Source organism: Lethenteron reissneri, unplaced genomic scaffold (genome assembly GCF_015708825.2).
Source record: "Lethenteron reissneri isolate LAM-NWPU_2019-01 unplaced genomic scaffold, ASM1570882v1 scaffold_1490, whole genome shotgun sequence".
NCBI classification, from domain to species: domain Eukaryota; kingdom Metazoa; phylum Chordata; class Hyperoartia; order Petromyzontiformes; family Petromyzontidae; genus Lethenteron; species Lethenteron reissneri.
The window spans coordinates 1-20,512 of NW_026891213.1; the positions used below are offsets into that span (position 1 = coordinate 1).

Here is a 20,512-nt window from a genome sequence, read left to right on the forward strand (position 1 = left end):
TGGCCTGGTCTGAATTAGCTGATGAAAGTTGCAAGCGAGAATTTTATCATCGCTTGCGGCTGGGGTTGCCATCGTCCCCCACTCCTCTTGATGTCGAGGGTAAATGGGCGAGGTTTAGGACTGTGACTCATGCAGCTACAATGGTTGCTTTGGGTACGCGGTCCAGACCTCCCCAGAGACCCTGGCTGACAGAGGAGGTGTTCAGGATAGTTGAGAAAAAGCGACAGGCCCACTCTCATCGGCTACAGCATCCCACGTCAAAGAATGAGGAGGCTTACCGCAGCCTTCGCTCGGAGGTTCAGAGAACCGTAAGGCGCTGCAAGGATGGGTGGTGGTCGTGGGTTGCTGAGAAGATGGAGTCTGCCTCAGTGGCCCGCGATCACAAATCCCTATTTAACTCCATCAAAAAAGTAACCTGCAGCACCACACCTATTACCATCCTTAGGGGAAAAAAACGGTGATCCAATCTCTGACCCTCAGGAACAGGTTAGCAGATTTTCTGAGCATTTATGTAAGGTCCTGGGGGAGGGGAACTCCCTCAGCCAGGAAAACATCATGGCACAAAGTGGGGATGACCCTGCTGAGGCTGCGGTGCCTCAAATATGGAAGAAGTCACCCCCTGTGAGTGACTGGCTGAGGTGCCATCTGTTGAGGAAGTACTGCAGGCGATCCGGAGTCTGAGACCAGGAAAGGCACCGGGCAGAGATGATCTCCCAAGCGAAATGCTGAGGGAGGGTGGCGTTTATGCACAGACTGCCCTATATGACATCATAACAACAGTCTGGACTACTGGACGGGTTCCGCAGGATTGGAAGGATGCCTGGTGGTCCCCCTCTTTAAGAAGGGGGACCGCACAGACTGTAACAACTACAGGGGCATCTCACTCCTCAGTGTGCCGGGAAAGGTCCTGGCAAGGATTATTCAATATTGCCTTGCCAGGCACGCTGAAGAGAGGCTTGCGGAGCCCCAATGCGGTTTCAGGAAAGGGCGGTCCTGCACAGATGCCATATTTTCTGTCCATCTGCTACAGCAGAGGTATAGGGAATTTCAACCAAACCTACATCTCTGCTTTATTGACCTGGTCAAGGCCTATGGTACCATCAGTAGGCCTGGGCTCTGGGTTGTTCTTCGTGTTTTCGGAGTCCCTGACCTTCTGCTCACGATCATTAAGGACCTTCATGATGGTGAGCGGGCCCGGGTAAAACTACGTGGCCGGGAGACAGAGCCATTCCCTGTACACCTTGGGGTGCGACAGGGATGTCCTCTGGCTCCCACATTATTTAACATCTATTTTGACCACGTAGTGCGTGAAGCTTTCAATATCTGTACCGGGGGAATTTCCATTTGGTACAGATATAATGGGAGGCTGATCGATCGAGCTGAGTGGACTTGCCGATGACCGGTACCAGCGGTGTCAAGATCGGCCTCTGTGGAGGATGCTCGTGAAGGACGCTACTGGGCAGTTGGAGGCAGTCGCCCTCCAACAACAACGGAGGGCGGAGGAGCGACGCTCACAACAATGAGCAGGGCGCCGGGTGGCTAAAGCACAGCAAGTTGGCACAGTAGGGGGCACAGGTGTGCATCAGCCACTCGTCTCAGTCATCTCAGTCAGTCGACCCGTGGCACCTGGGTCTGCCCCGTGACCTCCTGCCAGCGGGCATTCGACACTTCACGTGGCCTCAAGGTGGACATGGCCTGGCACAAGCGTCGTGGTGACGTCACTGCCACTTAGTGGCGAATGGCGGTTATTGTTGTTGTTGTGTAATTGTGTGTGTGTGTGGTGTGTGTGTGGTGTGTGTGTGTGTGGTGTGTGTGGTGTGTGTGTGTGGTGGTGTGTGTGTATGTGTGTGTGGTGTGCGTGTGTATGTGTGTGTGGTGTGTGTGGTGTGTGTATGTGTGTGTGGTGGTGTATGTGGTGTGTGTGGTGTGTGTGTGTGGTGTGTGTGTGTGTGTGTGGTGTGTGTGTGTGGTGTATGGTGTGGTGTGTGTGTGTGGTGTGTATGTGTGTGTGGTGGTGTGGTGTGGTGTGTGTGGTGGTGTGTGTGGTGTGTGGTGTGTGGTGTGTGTGTGGTGTGTGTGTGTGGTGTGTGTATGTGTGTGTGGTGGTGTGTGTGTATGGTGTGTGCGTGGTGTGGTGTATGTGTGTGTGTGTGTGTGTGGTGTGTGTGTATGTGTGTGGTGTGTGTGGTGTGTGTGGTGTATGTGCGTGGTGTGTGTATGTGTGTGGTGGTGTATGTGTGTGTGTGGTGTGTGTGCGTGTGTGTGTGCGTGGTGTGTGTGTGTATGTGTGCGTGTGTGGTGTATGTGTGTGTGGTGTGTGTGTGTGTATGTGTGGTGTGTGTGTGGTGTGTGTTTGGTGTGTGTGTGTGTGTGTGTGTGGGTGTGTGTGGTGTGGTGTGTGTGTGTGTGGTGTGTGTGTGTGTGTGGTGTGTGTGTGGGTGTGTGTGTGTGTGTGGTGTGTGTGTGTGTGTGGTGTGTGTGGTGTGTGGTGTGTGTGTGGTGGTGTGTGTGGTGTGTATGTGGTGTGTATGTGTGGTGGTGTGTGTGGTGTGTGTGTGTGGTGTGGTGGTGTGTGTGTGTGTGTGTGTGTGTGGTGTGTGTGTGTGGTGTGTGGGGTGTGGTGTGTGTGGTGTGTGTGTGGTGGTGTGTGTGGTGTGTGTGTGTGGTGTGTGTGTGGGGTGGTGTGTGTGTGTGGTGGTGTGTGTGTGTGGTGTGTGTGGTGTGTGTGTGTGTGTGTGTGGTGTGTGTGTGTGGTGTGTGTTTGTGGTGTGTGTGTGTGGTGTGTGTGTGTGGTGGGTGTGTGTGTGTGGTGTGTGTGTGGTGTGTGTGTGTGGTGTGTGTGGGGTGTGTGTGGTGTGTGTGTGTGTGTGTGTGTGTGTGTGTGTGTGTGTGTGGTGTGTGTGTGTGTGTGTGGTGTGTGGTGGTGTGTGTGTGTGGTGGTGTGTGTGTGGTGGTGTGTGGTGTGTGGTGTGTGTGTGTGTGGTGGTGGTGTGTGTGTGTGGTTGGTGGTGTGTGTGGGTGGGTGGTGTCAACCAATTGGGCAACGCCACTCATTTCCTCACCCGGCGTCTCCCTGGTGGCATTCTTCAGCCGCCACTCTTCCTCGTCCTCGTCCCAACGTACCTTCTAGCTGCTCACCCGCACAGCTCACACAGCTGACAACACACACACACACTCACTCACCCACTACACTCACACATCACACTCACTCACACGCTCACTCACTCACACATTCACACACTCACTCACACACTCAGTCACACACTCACTCACACACTCACTCACTCATACACACGCACACACTCACTCACTCACGCACACACTCACTCACACACACACACTCACTCACTCATACACACTCACTCACGCACACACTCACTCACACACACACACTCACACACTCACACAAACACTCACTCACACATTCACACCTCACTCACACACTCATTCACACACACACTCACTCACACACACGCACACACACACTCACTCATACAACAACAACAACCGCTATTCGCCACTAGGTGGGCGGTGGACGCACCACGACGCTTGTGCCAGGCCATGTGCACCTTGAGGAGGTCACGGGGCAGGACCCAGCAGGTGCCACGGGTCGACTGACCGAGATGACTGGCTGATGCACCACCTGTGCCCCCTACTGTGCCAACTAGCTGTGCTTTAGCCACCCGGCGCTCCCGCTCGTTGTTGTGAGCGTCGCTCCTCCGCCCTCCGTTGTTGTTGGAGGTGACTGCCTCCAACTGCCCAGTAGCGTCCTTCACGAGCCTCCTCCACAGAGGCCGAACTTGACACCGCTGGTACCAGTCATCGGCAAGTCCACTCAGCTCCACGTCTCCTGTACCACATCACTCCATCTCTTCTCTAGCCGTGCCGCGCCCGTCTAGCCCCCTCGATCGGCCGAACAAAAGCTGTTTAGGCCTGCGGTGGGCTAGGGCATGCGGGCTAATTGACCCACCAACGCAGCCGTCACCTGCCGGAGGAGATCACCGATGGGACTTTGCCCAGATCTTTCAAGGACTTGTGAGCTCCTCCACATAATCCAGCCTGGTTAAACCCAGGATGGATCGTAGGCAGGCCAGCCTAAATGTTTCCAACCGGCGAAGATGCTCCATTAGGAGGGTCCACGTTTCGCAAGCGTAGAGAAGGGAGGGAATGACTGTGGCCGAGAAGAGCTGAAGTTATCGTGCGGAGCGACAGACCAGGTAGCTTCCACACAGCGTTACGCAACCGATGAAAGATATTGCCGCTCGACTGATTCACACACTCACTCACACACTCCATCATACACACGTACAGGCACACACACAGACACACACGCACACACACTCACTCACACAAGCAAACACTCACACACACGCACGCAGACACACAACGCACACGCAGACACACGCACACACAGACACGCAAACACACAGACACGCACGCACCCACGCAGACGCACGCACGCAGACACAACCCACGCAGACACACGCACAACACAGACACGCAAACACACACACTCACGCACGCCTCATGTAGAAACACAACGCACACGCAGACACACGCACACACAGACACGCAAACACACACACTCACGCACGCACACACACTCACTCACACATGCAAACAATCACACACGCAAACACTCACACGCAAACACACACGCACGCACACACACAACGCACACGCAGACACACACACACAGACACGCAAACACACACACTCACGCACGCACGCAGACACACAACGCACACGCAGACACACGCACACACAGACAAGCAACACACACACTCACACACGCACGCACACGCACGCACACGCAGACACACGCACACATAGACACGCAATCACACACACTCACGCACGCACGCAGACACACAACGCACACACAGACACGCAAACACACACACTCACACACGCACACACAACGTGCCAATCAAGAAGACGGCAATGGACAACGGACCGCCGTCGTCTGCCTCACCTCTTGGACGCTGGCGGTCCCCGCGGGGACGCTGGGGAACTCCTCGGCTTTGCCCCCCCCCCGCGTGGCCCCCCCCCTCGTGGCCCCCCCCCGTGGCCCCCCCCCTCGTGCCCCCCCCCTCGTCCAGAGGGACGGCGCCTCCTCCTGCGGCCGCTCCGGGAGGCGTTTCTCGGCGCCCCCATCGTGGGCGACACCCGGCGGCGTCTCGATCCACTCCTGCGGGGGGGCGCCGTCCCGCGTCAGGTTGGCGGCGCGCTCGTGCCGGGCTAGGTGCACCCGCTCAGTCGCTCGTCCGTTCCCCCGCCCGCCGATTGGCGCGGTCGACCGGGTAGGTAGGGCCGAAAGAAGTTCAACTCGCGTCGTACGCAGTTGGCGAGCGACGTCGCGGGGAGACCCTGGGGGGCGCGGTGACGTCACGTCACCCGAGACGGTATTCAGGGGGAAGCCCGTGGCCTAGGAGGAGGGTTGTCGCTCCCGTGGGAGCCGGGAACGGGAGAGGCTGCAGGCTGGGGGCACAACGGGGTCGTACGCGTACCCGGCCGCACCAGGGTCACAAACGGGTACCCGTACCCGGCCGTACCCGTACCCTACCCGTACCCGGCCGTACCCGGCCGGGTACGGGTTGGGTACGGGTATCGGGTACCCGATTGCGACCTCTGGTATGAAGCCATGTTGCAGGCGCGGGTGGGTTGATTCTAGGAACTTGAATTGTGAGAAGAGACAAGACGTTGGGAAATGAGTGACACACGGTGACTCACAAGTGACTCACGGCCTACCCGTACCCGGTACAGGTAGGGGTAGCCGGGTAGGGTACGGGTAGGGTACGGGTATCGGGTAGGGTGCGGGTATCGGGTAGGGTACGGGTATCGGGTAGGGTACGGGTATCGGGTAGGGTACGGGTATCGGGTAGGGTGCGGGTATCGGGTAGGGTACGGGTACGGGTAGGGTGCGGGTATGGGGTAGGGTACGGGTATCGGGTACCCGGTTGCGACCTCTGCCCAGTACCATGTCCCCTGGGGAGCTATCAGCTAAGCCGGTGACCTGGTTAGGGGTAAGCGGTAACCTGGTTAGGGGTAACCTGGTTAGGGGTAACCTGGTTAGAGGTAAGCAGTAACCTGGTTAGGGGTAAGTGGTACACACGCGCACACGCAAACACACGTGCACACGGGCGGCGGTTCACCGCACGTCTCACGGCGTCGTGACGTCACGCAGCCTTCGAGCCCACAGCTCCCTCCTCCCCTCTAACACCGCCTCCTCGTGTCCCACGCGTCTCTCGTTCATCTCTCGGGCTTCCGACCCGCGAGGTTGCCTCCGTGACGTTGCAAACGGAGTGGGGACCCCGCACCCCCTGGCCACCACGGCGAGCGTGGGGAATGCACAGCGGTCAAGTGCTCTCACTCGCGCAACGTCCATTCTCCACGTGGGAGGGGGAAAACCCGGAGGGCCACGGGAAAGAATCCACACCGACCACGGAGAGAGGAGGGAGAGACACGCAGACTCCAAATACACGACGGAGCGTCAGGGTCGGGATAGAACCCACGACCTCCTGTACACCAGGCGAGATTGTTAACATCTCCTAGCCACCGTGATGATGATGATGAGAGAGAGACGCAGACTCCAAATCTACAGCAGCAGGCGTCGTCAGGGTCGGGATCGAACCCACGACCTCCTGTATACCAGGCGAGGTAGTTAACATCTCCTAGCCACCGTGATGATGATTATAGAGAGAGACACACAAACTCCAAATATACAGCAGCAGGCGTGAGGATTGGGATCGAACCCACGACCTCCTGCGCACCAGGCGAGGTAGTCAACATCTCCGAGCCACAGAGCGAGCGAGTGAGCGAGCGCCGCTTACCGTGCAGGAGCGGTACCAGCGGCGGTGCGTGACCTCGCTGCCCGGGTCTTTGCTGTCGCGGTTGACGCGGTAGTGCCAGTCCAGGTGGTCGGCGTAGGCGCTCGCCTGGCGCCCCGTGAAGCGCAAGCTGCACGAGTGGCACTGGACACCCGAGTAGAGGCGCCGCACCGCGCCGCCGTGGCGCCTGTGCGCACGCACACACGCACACACGCACACGCAGATATACACATGCGCACACACGCACACACACGCACGCACACGCGCACACACGCGCACACGCACACACACACACGCGGATGTACACACGCACACGTACACACGCACACACAGACACACGCACGTACACACGCACACACACGCGGATGTACACACGCAATACCACGCACACACACACGCGATGTACACGCACACACACACGTACACGTACACACGCACACAAACGCACACACAGACACACCACGCACACACACGCGGATTACACACGCACACACACACGGATGTACACACGCACACGCACCACACGCGGATATACACACGCACACACACACGCGGATGTACACACGCACACAAAGATAAAGACAAAGATCCCCCGTATAGCCTGAACAGACTGTAGGGGCAAGTGCTGTTAGCGAGCACCTATGAAGGCCGGAACGGTACACGAGGGGGTGGGTGGCCAGCACCACGCCCGACCGCCTTTGTCTCCCTAGTGGCGATGTTTACACACCACACCAGGTACTCATTTAAGGCTGAGTCGACCTAGGGGAGGCCCAGGACCGGTTCAGATAATCGTCACTGGTGTTAGCCGTGAGCGGGAATCGAACCCGGGTCGCCAGGTTCATAGCGCAGCGCGCTAACCGCTACACTACCGCTCCCCACACACGCACACATACACACGTACACACGCACACACAGACAAACGCACACACACAAACGCAGATATACACTCGCACACACACGCGGATATACACACGCACAGACACGCACACACGCACACACACACACACGCGGATATACACTCGCGCGCTCGCATATACTCACACACGCACACACGCACACACAGCGGATATACACTCGCGCGCTCGCATATACTCACACACGCACACACAAGACATCCTCATGGCAAGATCACCGCAGCGAGCGCTTTCAGACGCGCCTCCTGCCTCATGTGAGCAATCCACTGGAGTTGTCCACTTTTAAATCATCGCTGACTCACGAATTTCTTTAGAAATGCTTTTTGTGTTTTTTACTTTGTGATCCTTACCCCCGGCACCTCCAATTAGCACGGTTGGCTACGAACACACTAACACCAATACCCCGCCATTCGCCACACAGCGACGGTGACGTCACCACGGCGACCGTGCCAGGCCAGGTGCACGTTGAGGCCGCGTGAAGTGTCGAAGGCTCGCTGCTGGCAGAAGGTCTCGGGACAGAAACCTGTAGGTGCCACGGGTTGGCTGACTGAGATGACCGGTAGATGCACCACCAGCTGTAACCCCCCTGCTGTGCCAGGCTAGGTGCAGGAGGTCACAGGGCAGACCCAGCAGGTGCCATTGGTTGACTGACTGAGATGACCGGTAGATGCACCACCAGCTGTACCCTCCCTACTGTGCCAGGCTAGGTGCAGGAGGTCACGGGACAGACCCAGCAGGTGCCACGGGTTGGCTGACTGAGATGACCGGTAGATGCACCACCAGCTGTACCCCCTGCTGTGCCAGGCTAGGTGCAGGAGGTCACGGGACAGACCCTGCAGGTGCCACGGGTTGGCTGACTGAGATGACCGGTAGATGCACCACCAGCTGTACCCCCCTGCTGTGCCAGGCTAGGTGCAGGAGGTCACGGGGCAGACCCTGCAGGTGCCACGGGTTGACTGACTGAGATGACTGGTAGATGCACCACCAGCTGTACCCCCCTACTGTGCCAGGCTAGGTGCAGGAGGTCACGGGACAGACCCTGCAGGTGCCACGGGTTGGCTGACTGAGATGACCGGTAGATGCACCACCAGCTGTACCCCCCTGCTGTGCCAGGCTAGGTGCAGGAGGTCACGGGACAGACCCTGCAGGTGCCACGGGTTGACTGACTGAGATGACCAGTAGATGCACCACCACCACCTGTACCCTCTGCTGTGCTAACTTTCTGCGTTTTAGCCGCCCGGCGCTCCGCTCGTTGTTGTGAGCGTCGCTCCTCCGCCCTCCGTCGTTGCTGGAGGGCGACTGCCTCCAACCGCCCGTCGTTGGTTCGATCCCGCCGCCGCCGCCGCCGCCGCTGCCGCTGCTGCTGCGTATTTGAACGTTCTCCCCGTGGTCTAGTGGAATTTTGTCTCGGGGTCGCTGCGTTTTTTTCCCCCCTTCCACGTTGAAAACCAACGTCGTCGTCAACGCGCTGTAAGTGCCCACGACGACGAGCCACTTCACCGGGCCATCGGTGGAGCGATGCTGACGCTCACCGCTTGAGGTCTTCGATGGCGAAGCCGGAGAGGTCCGGAATGTCGTCGTCGTCGTCCTCTGCGGATGCCTCCTCACCTCTGGTGGACGTCTCCTCCGTCGCGCCGCCAGCGTCGCTCCCGGCACGAGCGTCGTCTGTCGGCGAGAGAGAAACACGAGCGGAGCGGGGTCAGAGGGGGGGGGGAGGCGGCCATCGGTGAGCCCCCCCCCCATCCCTGTCCACCTTCCGCCCCTCCCCCTACCCCCAGTGGTCACGTGACCTCACTCCGACTCCCGCCACCTCCGCGCAGGAGAACTCCGTCGTTCGTGACCCCGTCGCTCGTGACCCCGTCGCTCGTGACCCCGTCGTTCGTGACCCCGTCGCTCGTGACCCCGTCGCCAGAGGTCGCAAACGGGTTTTGATTCCTTACCCGTACCCGTACCCGGCCGCACCAGGGTCGCAAACGGGTACCCTACCCGTACCCTACTCGTACCCTACCCGTACACGTACCCTACCCGTACACGTACCCTACCCGTACCCTACCCGTACCCTACCCGTACCCTACCCGTACACGTACCCTACCCGTACACGTACCCTACCCGTACCCTACCCGGCCGGGTGCGGGTATCGGGTACCCGATTGCGACCTCTGGGAAAGCCATGTTGCAGGCGCGGGTGGGTTGATTCTAGGAACTTGAACTGTGAGAAGAGACAAGATGTTGGGAAATGAGTGACAAACGGTTACTCACCAGTGACTCACGGCCTACCCGTACCCGGCCGCACCAGGGTCGCAAACGGGTACCTGTACCCGGCCGGGTACGGGTAGCCGGGTATCGGGTAGGGTAAGGGTATCGGGTACCCGGTTGCGACCTCTGCCGAGTACCCCCAGGTCGGCACGACGACCTGGGGGTGTGGGGCTTCCATCTCCTCTCTCACCGGCCGTGCCGCCGACGCCGGCGGTCGCCGTCGCCGCCACCGCCTGGACTTGCAGGATTCCCGAGGCGACGAGCTTCCAGAAGAGCGAGTTCACCTGCTCGGCCTGAGCGGCGTGGGCAGCCGCTCCCGTCGCTGCACTCGGGGGGCGACGCAGAGACACGCAGAGAGACAACGTCATCGCCGCAGCAGCAGCAGCAGCAGCGCTTGTGCCAAGCTAGGTGGTAGCGGTGAAGGGCAGCGGTGGTGGCGAGCGGTGGTGGCGAGCGGTGGTGGTGAGCGGTGGTGGCGAGCGGTGGTGATGTTGAGTAGCGGTGAGTGGTGGTGGTGAGCGGTGGTGGTGAGTAGCGGTGAGCGGTGGTGGCGAGCGGTGGTGGTGAGTAGCGGTGAGCGGTGGTGGCGAGCGGTGGTGATGTTGAGTAGCGGTGAGCGGTGGTGGTGAGCGGTGGTGGCGAGCGGTGGTGGCGAGCAGTGGTGGTGAGCGGTGGTGGCGAGCGGTGGTGGTGAGTAGCGGCGAGCAGTGGTGGTGAGCGGTGGTGGCGAGCGGTGGTGGCGAGCGGTGGTGGTGAGTAGCGGTGAGCGGTGGTGGTGAGTAGCGGCGAGCGGTGGTGGTGAGCGGTGGTGGTGAGCGGTGGTGGTGAGCGGTGGTGGCGAGCGGTGGTGGTGAGTAGCGGTGAGCGGTGGTGGTGAGCGGTGGTGGTGAGTAGCGGTGAGCGGTGGTGGTGAGTAGCGGCGAGCGGTGGTGGTGAGCGGTGGTGGCGAGCGGTGGTGGTGAGTAGCGGTGGTGGTGAGTAGCGGTGAGCGGTGGTGGCGAGCGGTGGTGGTGGTGAGCTGTAAGGTGGGGGCGGCAAACAATCACTCACGCATCAGCTGCTGGTGTTGAGTCAGCTGCTGGTGTTGAGTCAGCTGCTGGTGCTGAGTCAGCTGTTGGTGCTGCGTCAGCTGTTGGTGCTGCATGAGCTGCTGGTGTTGAGTCAGCTGCTGGTGCTGAGTCAGCTGTTGGTGCTGCGTCAGCTGTTGGTGCTGCATGAGCTGCTGGTGTTGAGTCAGCTGCTGGTGCTGCATCAGCTGCTGGTGTTGAGTCAGCTGTTGGTGCTGCGTCAGCTGTTGGTGCTGCATCAGCTGCTGGTGTTGAGTCAGCTGTTGGTGCTGCGTCAGCTGTTGGTGCTGAGTCAGCTGCTGGTGTTGAGTCAGCTGCTGGTGCTGAGTCAGCTGCTGGTGCTGAGTCAGCTGCTGAGTCAGCTGCTGGTGCTGAGTCAGCTGCTGGTGGCCCAGCCAGTAGTCCGGCCGGTGGCCCAGCAGGTTGCCCGGCGGCCGCGCAGCAAACTGCGTCCCGCCGTCAAAGAGCCACCCGTGCGGTCCCTCCCAAGTGGTTTGTCGTTGATGTCGTTGTTGACGTCGTTGTTGACGTCGTTGTTGATGTTGACGCCACTGCTGCTGCCCGCCGTACCGAGGCCCGGCCTCGAAGTCTGACGGGCCGTCGAACCGAGGAACCCCGTGCCCGTCGACCCGCACGCCCCTGGGGCCCCGCGGCCCGTCGAATCTACGTCCTCCCGGCGGCCCGTGGAAGTCCGGCGGCCCGTGGCCCAAGGCGGCCCACTGGGGTCCGTCGGGAAACCCGTGGGGGGCGACGGGGAGGGAGGTCGACGTCGCTCCGCTGCCCGGGGGCAACCTCCTCCTGCTCCGTCTCCTCCGTGGGGAGGAGGAGCGGCGCTGTGCGGGAGCCGCCGTGTCGAGGCGGCGATGGAGGAGGCGGCGGTGGCCGTTGACCCCCGCTGCAGAAGAGTCTCTCCGCTGCTGATGCTGCTGCTGCCGCCGCTGCCGCTGTTGCTGCTGCTGCTGCTGCCGCCGCTGTTGCTGCTGCTGCTGCTGTGGTTGTGGGTTGTCCTGGCCGGCGCCGATCCTACAACAACAACAATGACAACGACGACGACAACAACGGTGTCCCTCACCCCTCCGCACAACACACGCACAACACACACACACAACACGCGCAAATAACACACGCACAACACACGCACAACACACACACGCACACAACACGCGCACACAACACACACACACAACACGCGCACACAACCACACACACAACACACAACACACACACAACACGCGTACAACACGCGCACAACACACACACAACACGCGCACACACACACACACAACACACACAACACACAACACAACACACAAACACACACACAACATGCGTACAACACACGCACAACACACACACAACACGCACACAACACACGCAAATAACACGCGCACAACACACGCACACAACACACACACAACACACACAACACACACACAACACGCGCACACAACACACACACAACACACACAAACACACACACACAACACGCGCACACAACACGCGCACAAACACACACACAACACACACACACAACACGCGCACACACACACACACAACACACACACAACACACACAAAACACACACACAACACGCACACAACACACACACAACACACAACACACACACACACAACACACACAAACACACAGACACAACACGCGCTGGCTCGTAAACGCCCACCCGGGGGAGCAGCTTCTCCTCCTCCTCTTCTTCTGCGGCGGTGGCGGTGGTGGCGGTGGTGGCGGTGGTTCCGTCTCCTGGACGGGCGCGGAGGGCGGGCGGGGGCCGACCCAGAGGCCGCCAGGAGCTCGGGGAGATGTTCCCGGACCCGGACGCCTCCTGGGGGGGAAGGGGGGGTGGAGAGCGGTGACGAAAACTTTCCCCGATAGGGCTTCTTTAGTGAGGGTGGCACAGATGGTGATCCAGGATCCACAGTTTCAGCTGGCGGGAGGCCGACGGGTGAAGATTGAGGCTGCTGCCCCCCCCTCTCTCCGGCAAAGGGGGGGCGGGGGGGGAAGGCCATGGAGGCCAGCGGCGACGCGCAAGCGGCGGCGGCGGCGACCGAGGGAGCGCAACAGCCGGACCCGGCCTCGCTTGCACCCCCGACGCAGCGAGGAGAAGAGGTGACGCTGACCGCCGCCGCCGCCGGAGACGTTGGTGTGCCGGGCGGCGCTGCTGCTGCAGCTGCTACTACTGATGCTACTACTGCTGCTACTACTGCTGCTACTACTGCTGCTGCTGCTACTACTGCTGCTGCAGCTGCAGCTGCTACTACTGATGCTGCTGCTGCTGCTGCTGCTACTACTGATGCTGCTGCTGCTGTTGCTACTACTGATGCTGCTGCTACTGCTGCTGCTGCTACTACTACTGCTGCTGCTGCTACTACTGCTGCTGCTGCTGCTACTGCTGCTGTTGCTACTACTGCTGCTGCTGCTACTACTGATGCTGCTGCTGCTGCTACTACTGCTGCTGCTGCTACTACTGATGCTGCTGCTGCTACTACTGATGCTGCTGCTGCTGCTACTGCTGCTGTTGCTACTACTGATGCTGCTACTACTGCTGCTGATGCTGCTACTGCTGCTGCTGTTGCTACTACTGATGCTGCTGCTGCTGCTACTGCTGCTGTTGCTACTACTGATGCTGCTGCTACTGCTGCTGCTGCTACTACTACTGCTGCTGCTACTACTGCTGCTGCTGCTACTACTGATGCTGCTGCTGCTGCGGCGCCGGGGAGCACCTCTTCGCCCGTCCCGATGAGGGAGGGGGGGGAGGAGGCAGAGCCGGCCCTAGACCTTTGGGGGCCCTAAGCAAAATTTGGTTGGAGGCCCCTTTGATGTATGATTTTTTTCACCCACTCGCTAGCAGTGACTCTAGCGGGGCCCTCTGCTGGCCATGGGGCCCTTTGCAATTGCAAGGGTCGCTTAGTGGCTGGGCCGGCTCTGGGAGGAGGTGACTATGGAATTCGAGGGGAGTGGGCTTCCTGGGCTTGAGATCGAGCCCAGCGAGGCCCTGGCCCCAGACGGGTCAGCGGTGGGGACAGGGGGGGCCCACGCCGACATGACAAGCGGATCTGGCGCCGAGGCGCGAGAGGTGAGCGGGGCGAGCGTCGTCAGCGGTGGCGACCGGAAGGGACGGAGAGTGCCGAAGAGCTGGCCTCCGATGCCCAAGATGGGGTGCTCCCCCGACCACCTTCTCGGCTTCCTGAGATGGTCGTACGGGAGGCGCAACATCCGGGTGCAGGACAGCTTCCCCAGCGGGGGGAACTTCGTGAGTGCGGCCTGTCGTGTGGTCCAGGATCCGAGCAAGTTTGATTACAGCCGCCAGGAAATCAATCGGTTAAAGGCCTTGATGAGCAAGGTCCAAAAACAGCCACCATCCCCCCCCCACTACCCCCTTTCCCCCCCGTGGCGCCGAAGACGGCACCACCGCCGCCGTCGCCAGCCGAGGAGGAGGGTGAGGGTGTGGGAGTGGAGGGGCTGCTCTGTCAGGCAAAGGGGTGTGAGAGCCCGGAATGGCAAGCACATCGGACACTGGCTGCGGGGCGGTGGCGATGTGGTGTGTGATGATGATGTGTGATGAATGTGGAGCCGACGCTGCTTAGTTCTTAAGTTGCCGTACAGGCTGGTATTCTGATACATTGGAAACACTCCAGCGCAATTGCCGCTGGAGGCAATAAAGTTATAAAAGTCAAAAAAAAGTCTCGCTCACTCGCTCTCTTCACTCTCTCTCTCGCTGTCACACTCGCTCTCTCACTCACTCGCTCCCACTCGCTCTCTCTCTCTCGCTCACTCACTCACTCGCTCTCTCTCACTCGCTCACTCACTCACTCGCTCTGACTCGCTCATTCTCTCACTCGCTCACTCACTCGCTCTCACTCTCTCACTCGCTCACTCACTCGTTCTCACTCTCTCACTCGCTCACTCGCTCACTCTCTCACTCTCTCACTCACTCGCTCTCTCTCACTCGCTCACTCACTCACTCGCTCTGACTCGCTCATTCTCTCACTCGCTCACTCACTCGTTCTCACTCTCTCACTCGCTCACTCACTCGTTCTCACTCTCTCACTCGCTCACTCGCTCACTCTCTCACTCTCTCACTCACTCGCTCTCTCTCACTCGCTCACTCACTCACTCGCTCTGACTCGCTCATTCTCTCACTCGCTCACTCACTCGCTCTCACTCTCTCACTCGCTCACTCACTTACTCACTCTCTCACTCGCTCGCTCACTCGCTCACTCGCTCACTCTCTCACTCACTCACTCACTCTCTCCTCTCGCTCTCTCTCACTCGCTCACTCACTCACTCGCTCACTCACTCGCTCACTCTCTCGCTCTCACTCACTCGCTCACTCACTCACTCGCTCCCACTCGCTCACTCGCTCACTCGCTCACTCGCTCACTCGCTCTCACTCGCTCACTCGCTCCCACTCGCTCCCACTCGCTCACTCGCTCACTCACTCACTCACTCTCTCTCACTCGCTCCCACTCGCTCGCTCACTCACTCGCTCACTCGCTCCCACTCGCTCACTCACTCACTCGCTCACTCACTCACTCGCTCCTCACTCACTCGCTCTCACTCGCTCACTCACTCGCTCCCACTCGCTCTCTCTCTCTCGCTCTCTCTCACTCGCTCACTCACTCACTCGCTCTCACTCGCTCACTCACTCACTCGCTCTCACTCGCTCACTCACTCGCTCCCACTCGCTCTCTCTCTCTCGCTCTCTCTCACTCGCTCACTCACTCACTCGCTCTCACTCGCTCACTCACTCACTCGCTCTCACTCGCTCACTCACTTGCTCGCTCACTCACTCGCTCACTCATCGCTCGCTCCCACTCGCTCACTCACTCACTCGCTCACTCACTCACTCGCTCACTCACTCACTCGCTCACTCACTCACTCGCTCACTCACTCACTCGCTCACTCACTCACTCGCGCTCACTCGCTCTCACTCGCTCTCACTCACTTGCTCGCTCACTCACTCGCTCACTCACTCACTCGCTCCCACTCGCTCACTCACTCACTCGCTCACTCACTCACTCGCTCACTCACTCACTCGCTCTCACTCGCTCACCTCTCTCACTCACTCGCTCTCACTCGCTCCCACTCGCTCACTCACTCACTCGCTCTCTCTCTCGCTCTCTCTCACTCGCTCACTCACTCGCTCTCTCTCTCACTCGCTCACTCACTCACTCGCTCACTCACTCACTCGCTCCCACTCGCTCTCTCTCTCTCGCTCTCTCTCACTCGCTCACTCACTCACTCGCTCTCACTCGCTCACTCACTCACTCGCTCTCTCTCTCTCACTCGCTCACTCACTCACTCGCTCCCACTCGCTCTCTCTCTCTCGCTCTCTCTCACTCGCTCACTCACTCGCTCTCTCTCTCTCACTCGCTCACTCACTCACTCGCTCACCAGCTTTATCTTCACCCGCCCCAGCTCCAGTTCCAGCCTCCTCCTCCGCAGCTCCATCAGCTGTTTCAGCTGCATCAGCACCAGCCGCCTCATCAGCTCGGCCGCCAATGGGCGGTTCGGCTCCTCGGCCTGCCGGGGGTGGGGGGGTGGCCACGGGAGCGGGTATACACTACACTATACACTACACTACTATACACTACACTACTATACACTATACACTACACTATACACTACTATACACTACACACTATACACTATAGTGTATAGTGTGTAGTGTATAGTGTAGTGTATAGTGTAGTGTATAGTGTAGTGTATAGTGTAGTGTATAGTAGTGTAGTGTATAGTGTAGTGTATAGTGTAGTGTATAGTGTAGTGTATAGTGTAGTGTATAGTGTAGTGTATAGTAGTCTAGTGTATAGTAGTGTAGTGTATAGTGTAGTGTATAGTGTAGTGTATAATGTGTGTATAGTAGTGTAGTGTATAGTAGTGTAGTGTATAGTGTAGTGTATAGTGTAGTGTATAATGTAGTGTATAGTAGTGTAGTGTATAGTAGTGTAGTGTATAATGTAGTGTATAGTGTAGTGTATAATGTAGTGTATAGTAGTGTAGTGTATAGTAGTGTAGTGTATAGTGTAGTGTATAGTGTAGTGTAGTGTAGTGTGTATAGTGTAGTGTATAGTGTAGTGTATAGTGTAGTGTATATAGTGTAGTGTATAGTGTAGTGTATAGTGTAGTGTATAGTGTAGTGTAGTGTATAGTGTAGTGTATAGTGTAGTGTATAGTGTAGTGTATAATGTAGTGTATAGTAATGTAGTGTATAGTAGTGTAGTGTATAGTGTAGTGTATAGTGTAGTGTATAATGTAGTGTATAGTAGTGTAGTGTATAGTAGTGTAGTGTATAATGTAGTGTATAGTGTAGTGTATAATGTAGTGTATAGTAGTGTGTATAGTGTAGTGTATAGTGTATAGTGTAGTGTATAGTGTAGTGTATAGTGTAGTGTAGTGTATAGTGTAGTGTATAGTGTAGTGTATAGTGTAGTGTATAGTGTAGTGTATAGTGTAGTGTATAATGTAGTGTATAGTAGTGTATAGTAGTGTAGTGTATAGTGTAGTGTATAGTGTATAGTGTAGTGTATAGTGTAGTGTATAGTGTAGTGTAGTGTATAGTGTAGTGTATAGTGTAGTGTATAGTAGTGTAGTGTATAGTGTAGTGTATAGTGTAGTGTATAGTGTAGTGTAGTGTAGTGATAGTGTAGTGTAGTGTATAGTGTAGTGTATAGTGTAGTGTATAGTGTAGTGTATAGTGTAGTGTATAGTGTAGTGTATAATGTAGTGTATAGTAGTGTAGTGTATAGTGTAGTGTATAGTGTAGTGTATAATGTAGTGTATAGTAGTGTAGTGTATAGTGTAGTGTATAGTGTAGTGTATAGTGTAGTGTATAGTGTAGTGTATAATGTAGTGTATAGTAGTGTAGTGTATAGTGTAGTGTATAGTGTAGTGTATAGTGTAGTGTATAGTGTAGTGTATAATGTAGTGTATAGTAGTGTAGTGTATAATGTAGTGTATAGTGTAGTGTATAGTAGTGTAGTGTATAGTGTAGTGTATAGTGTAGTGTATAATGTAGTGTATAGTAGTGTAGTGTATAGTGTAGTGTATAGTGTAGTGTATAGTGTAGTGTATAGTGTAGTGTATAGTGTAGTGTATAGTGTAGTGTATAATGTAGTGTATAGTAGTGTAGTGTATAGTGTAGTGTATAGTGTAGTGTATAGTGTAGTGTATAGTAGTGTAGTGTATAGTGTAGTGTATAGTGTAGTGTATAGTTGGAGACCCACCTGGAGGAGATTCCTGGCACGCGTTGACAACGACGGATTCATCTCGTCAGCACGAGTCGTCTCAGCCGCGACCATTCTGCCACGGTCGAAGGCTTGGGACTTGGGGTGACACACAAGATAGGTCAACAGACATCGGGGGGGGGGGGGGGGGCAACTGGCAAAGCTGCCGCCATCGACCGTGAAGAGATGCTCGCCTTGAAGAGGACTTCTGCGGTTGCATTGATGCAAAACTCGTAATGAAGGTCACGAGGTCAGATCGCGTGAAGTATAAATGTTGCGTGGTAACCCTCCACCGGCCGACACAGCCAGGAAGGTTCGTCACGTAAACAACGCGCCAATGAGTTACGAGTATAGCGTTTAGTAGTTTAGTATATAGTAGTGTAGTGTATAGTGTAGTGTATAGTAGTGTATAGTGTAGTAGTGTAGTGTATAGTGTAGTAGTGTAGTGTATAGTGTAGTAGTGTAGTGTATAGTGTAGTGTATAGTAGTGTATAGTGTAGTGTATAGTGTAGTGTATAGTGTAGTAGTGTAGTGTATAGTGTAGTGTATAGTAGTGTATAGTGTAGTGTATAGTGTAGTGTGTAGTGTATAGTAGTGTATAGTGTAGTGTATAGTAGTGTGTAGTGTAGTGTATAGTGTAGTGCATAGTGTAGTGTATAGTAGTGTGTAGTGTATGGTGTAGTGTATAGTGTAGTGTAGTAGTGTATAGTGTAGTAGTGTATAGTGTAGTGTATAGTAGTGTATAATGTAGTGTATAGCAGTGTATAGTGTAGTGTATAGTAGTGTAGTGTATAGTAGTGTAGTGTATAGTAGTGTATAGTGTAGTGTATAGTGTAGTAGTGTAGTGTAGTGTATAGTGTAGTGTATAGTGTAGTAGTGTAGTGTAGTAGTGTAATGTATAGTGTTGTATATAGTCTAGTGTATAGTAGTGTAGTGTATAGTAGTGTAGTGTATAGTGTAGTGCATAGTGTAGTGTATAGTAGTGTGTAGTGTATAGTGTAGTGTATAGTAGTGTAGTGTATAGTGTACAGTAGTGTATAGTATAGTAGTGTAGTGTATAGTGTACAGTAGTGTAGTGTATAGTGTACAGTAGTGTATGGTAGTGTATAGTGTACAGTAGTGTATAGTATAATAGTGTAGTGTATAGTGTACAGTAGTGTATAGTATAAGTGTAGTGTATAGTGTATGGTAGTGTATAGTATAATAGTGTAGTGTATAATGTAGTGTATAGTGTAGTGTACCTGGGCACCGCCATCTTGGCGATGGTCTCTGTGGGATGACATGAGCGCGAATCGGATAATCGATGATAATAATCAATTACCATCGATTATTGATTACCATCGATTATTATCGATTATCCGTTCAGCTGGCCACTGGCGAGCAGTCGCGATTAACGACGTGGTCAGAAGTCGAGTAAGAAGCGGTGAGTTTCATTGGAGATGGTGACTACCTCGCCAGGTGTGCAGGAGGCGTGGGTTCGATCGTGACCCTGACGATACCTGCCAATGTATGTTTGTGTGTGGCTATGAGATGTTGACTACCTCGCCAGGTGTGCAGGAGGTCGTGGGTTCGATCCTGACCCTGACGATGCCTGCCAATGTATGTTTGTGTGTGGCTGGGAGATGTTGACTACCTCGCCAGGTGTGCAGGAGGTCGTGGGTTAGATTCCGACCCTGACGATGCCTGCCAATGTATGTTTGTGTGTGGCTGGGAGATGTTGACTACCTCGCCTGGTGTGCAGGAGGTCGTGGGTTCGATCCCGACCCTGACGATGCCTGCCAATGTATGTTTTGTGTGACTGGGAGATGTTGACTACCTCGCCAGGTGTGCAGGAGGTCGTGGGTTCGATCGTGACCCTGACGATACCTGCCAATGTATGTTTGTGTGTGGCTATGAGATGTTGACTACCTCGCCAGGTGTGCAGGAGGTCGTGGGTTCGATCCTGACCCTGACGATGCCTGCCAATGTATGTTTGTGTGTGGCTGGGAGATGTTGACTACCTCGCCAGGTGTGCAGGAGGTCGTGGGTTAGATTCCGACCCTGACGATGCCTGCCAATGTATGTTTTTGTGTGGCTGGGAGATGTTGACTACCTCGCCAGGTGTGCAGGAGGTCGTGGGTTCGATCCTGACCCTGACGATGCCTGCCAATGTATGTTTGTGTGTGGCTGGGAGATGTTGACTACCTCGCCAGGTGTGCAGGA

At 56.1% G+C, this 20,512-nt stretch overlaps 1 protein-coding gene and 1 long non-coding RNA gene across 2 annotated transcripts; both read right to left on the minus strand.

Annotated features, from left to right (window-relative positions):
• Positions 1–5,086: 5,086 nt before the first annotated feature.
• LOC133362462 (pre-mRNA cleavage complex 2 protein Pcf11-like) lies at positions 5,087–11,143 on the minus strand (the record flags this gene model as incomplete). Its single annotated transcript, XM_061581413.1, has 5 exons — positions 11,050–11,143; positions 10,190–10,321; positions 9,277–9,409; positions 6,834–7,017; positions 5,087–5,191 (listed from the first exon to the last, which is right to left on the minus strand). Coding segments are annotated over exons 1-5 (648 nt in total), but the record flags the coding sequence as incomplete, so codon positions are not given.
• Positions 11,144–12,880: 1,737 nt separating this feature from the next.
• LOC133362463 (uncharacterized) lies at positions 12,881–20,098 on the minus strand. Its single transcript, XR_009757500.1, has 4 exons — positions 20,036–20,098; positions 18,311–18,409; positions 16,479–16,607; positions 12,881–12,906 (listed from the first exon to the last, which is right to left on the minus strand). It is a non-coding gene; the product is annotated as an uncharacterized LOC133362463 (long non-coding RNA).
• Positions 20,099–20,512: the final 414 nt, after the last annotated feature.